A 2,500-nucleotide genomic window follows, 5' to 3' on the forward strand; every position below is an offset into this window, starting at 1 on the left:
AGAAAGAAAGAAAGAAAGAAAGAAAGAAAGAAAGATGGACAGAGATAAATAGTTGGCCTCTATCAGTCCATCTCTCCATCCCTCCATCCCTGCTGTCATCCTCCTCTCATTCTCTTAATGTTTCTGTCTTTCTGTTTTTCTTTCTCCCTCTACCATTTTATCTCTCCATCCTTTACTTTCTGTCTGGCTGTCAATTCCATCATCACAGCTCTGTCCCACCTGACTGTGTTTTTGTCCTCTTTCTCTCTCTCTGTCTCTCTGTCTATCTATCTATCTATCTCTCTTTCTCGCTCTCTCTAATTCTCTGTCTGTCTCTCCATCACTTTTCTCTCTTTATCTTTCCCCCCCTCCATCTCTACCTGTCATTTACACTCTGTCTCACTCCATCTCTCTGTCTCTTTCTCTTCATATCACTGCTTCTGTCTTTTGCTCCATCTTTTTATCCATGTGCTTCTGTCCCTTTCCTCTTTTCTGTCAGTCTCTTTCTTTTCCTCTCTCTCTCTCTCTCTTTCTCTCTGTTAATCTCTTTGTTATTCAGTTTTTTTTTCTTTCTCTTTCATGCTGCAGTAATGCCATGAAGAGCGGCCATAATCTCTGTACATTAATGGAAACCCAACACACACACACACACATACACACACACACACACATACACACACATACACACACACACACACAGACAGACAGACAGACACACAACCACACACACACACACACACACACATATACATACAGTAGAACTGTAGAAGCCAAAGCTGAGATGTTTCATATCTAGTATTTTTCATCAGCAAACACACACAAACACACAAACACACACACAAACACACACAAACACACACAGAGGTAAAGTGGATGTCAGTGAGCCTTATGAATGTTTAAAGATGTCATAAAACTTCAGGAACTACAAAATTATACACACTGCTGTGAAGTGTACTTCATTAGGTGTTTTAGACACACACAAACACACTTATAGACCTAAAGACACACATACCCTTACAGGCTCCCCTACACACCTACATACATATTGTGTGAGTTTACACCTACACACACACACACCTGATCATATTGAACAGGACTATTCTCACACTATCACACACATACACACTCATACACACCCACTCACACAGCTACCTATGTACCTGAGCTTTATGCTTTATACACCTACACACACCTGATCATTTAAGCTCCGCCTCTTCACGTTGCATACATGTGTATAAATCACACACACACACTCATACATACCCACTCACATATACACACCCACACATAAACACTAATACAAACCCAGACACACCTACATTCGCCTACACACACACACACACACACACAGACCTATAGACAAACTCATATACATGTACTCATATCTGACCAGTTAAGCCCCGCCTCTGCTTGGATCACCTGAAGATTTTAGACACACACACACACACACACAGAGCATCACTCTAACTCGTACACGCCCACACACACCTGCGCACTTAAGCCCCGCCTCTTCCGACTCACCTGTACTTCATGTTGCTGTGTCGGCCAAAAGCCTCCTTCATGTGGGCGTGGCCTTGCGTCACACCTCGTGACCCCGTAATGTCGCGGATTTTGACGGAGTTCTGCGGGGCGTAATTTCCATTACTGACCTGTACGCTGCTCCGCTCCACCCCTCCCCCACCGCCTCCGCCGCCCCCAGCCCCTCCCCCGCCCCCGCTGCTGCCCCCCGGTGGCGGGGCCGCGCGCAGCCCGCACAAGCGATCCTCGCTCCTGCTCTTCAAGTTGTGCTCCGTGCACGCAAAGGACACCTGCATCCTGACCGCCGTTCACATACACGTACACGGAGGAACGCAGGAGTTTATGCGCGCGCGCGTGCGTGTGCGGCTGCAAGTCCGTCTCGTCGTTTGTGTTTCAGATTCTGCAGTGATGTGTGCGCGCGCGTGTGTGTGCCCGTGTCAGAATTGTCCACCGTTCCAGCTGTGTAGAATTAGTTCCCAAACGGTCGCGCGCCTGTTTGTGGTTAGCGCGAGCCTAAAACTCTGCTGTGGCCTGGTCACTCAGTACCCGTGCCGCCGTGCTTTGCCGGTGTCTCGAGCTCCTCCACCTCGCACATTTTTTACATCGCGCGCGCGCTCCCGGCTGAGGAATTTTCCCCGCGTGCTACCCTGCTGAAATAATGCGCAACAGACCTACCGACGCGACGCGACACTTTTGCGAGGTTTTTCCTCTTCTTGTTTTTTCACCCTAGAGACGGTGTGCACGAGCGCGAGGCGAGCAGCAGCAGTAGCGCGTGAGACCCTCACAGAACCGGTTCGTGCGCGCCGCGCCTCCTCCGCCGAACGGACGCGAGACGAGTGACTCCACGCGCTTAACTGTCCCGTCTCTCTCTCACACACACACGTCGCGCGCAGTCATTCCCCTCACTACCGCACACACACTCGCGCGCTGTTGCGGAAAGAACCGTTCTCACGCGACAGCGATGGTGACTAGAACGACGAACCGGCTCGCGCTGTGTTTATGG

The 2,500-nt window shown here is 49.7% G+C and overlaps 1 protein-coding gene across 1 annotated transcript in view; it reads right to left on the minus strand.

The window, feature by feature from the left end:
- Nucleotides 1-2,500, minus strand: part of LOC131348527 (voltage-gated potassium channel subunit beta-3) — a 28,311-nt gene that overhangs the window by 25,693 nt on the left and 118 nt on the right. Inside the window, exon 1 of the mRNA XM_058383576.1 lies at nt 1,501-2,500. This exon is cut by the window's right edge and continues 118 nt beyond it. Within this exon, the coding sequence (XP_058239559.1) occupies nt 1,501-1,793 (293 nt within the window). The 5' untranslated portion in view covers nt 1,794-2,500. The remainder of the gene's footprint in view (nt 1-1,500) is intronic.

This window comes from Hemibagrus wyckioides, linkage group LG28 (genome assembly GCF_019097595.1).
Source record: "Hemibagrus wyckioides isolate EC202008001 linkage group LG28, SWU_Hwy_1.0, whole genome shotgun sequence".
NCBI classification, from domain to species: Eukaryota; Metazoa; Chordata; class Actinopteri; order Siluriformes; family Bagridae; genus Hemibagrus; species Hemibagrus wyckioides.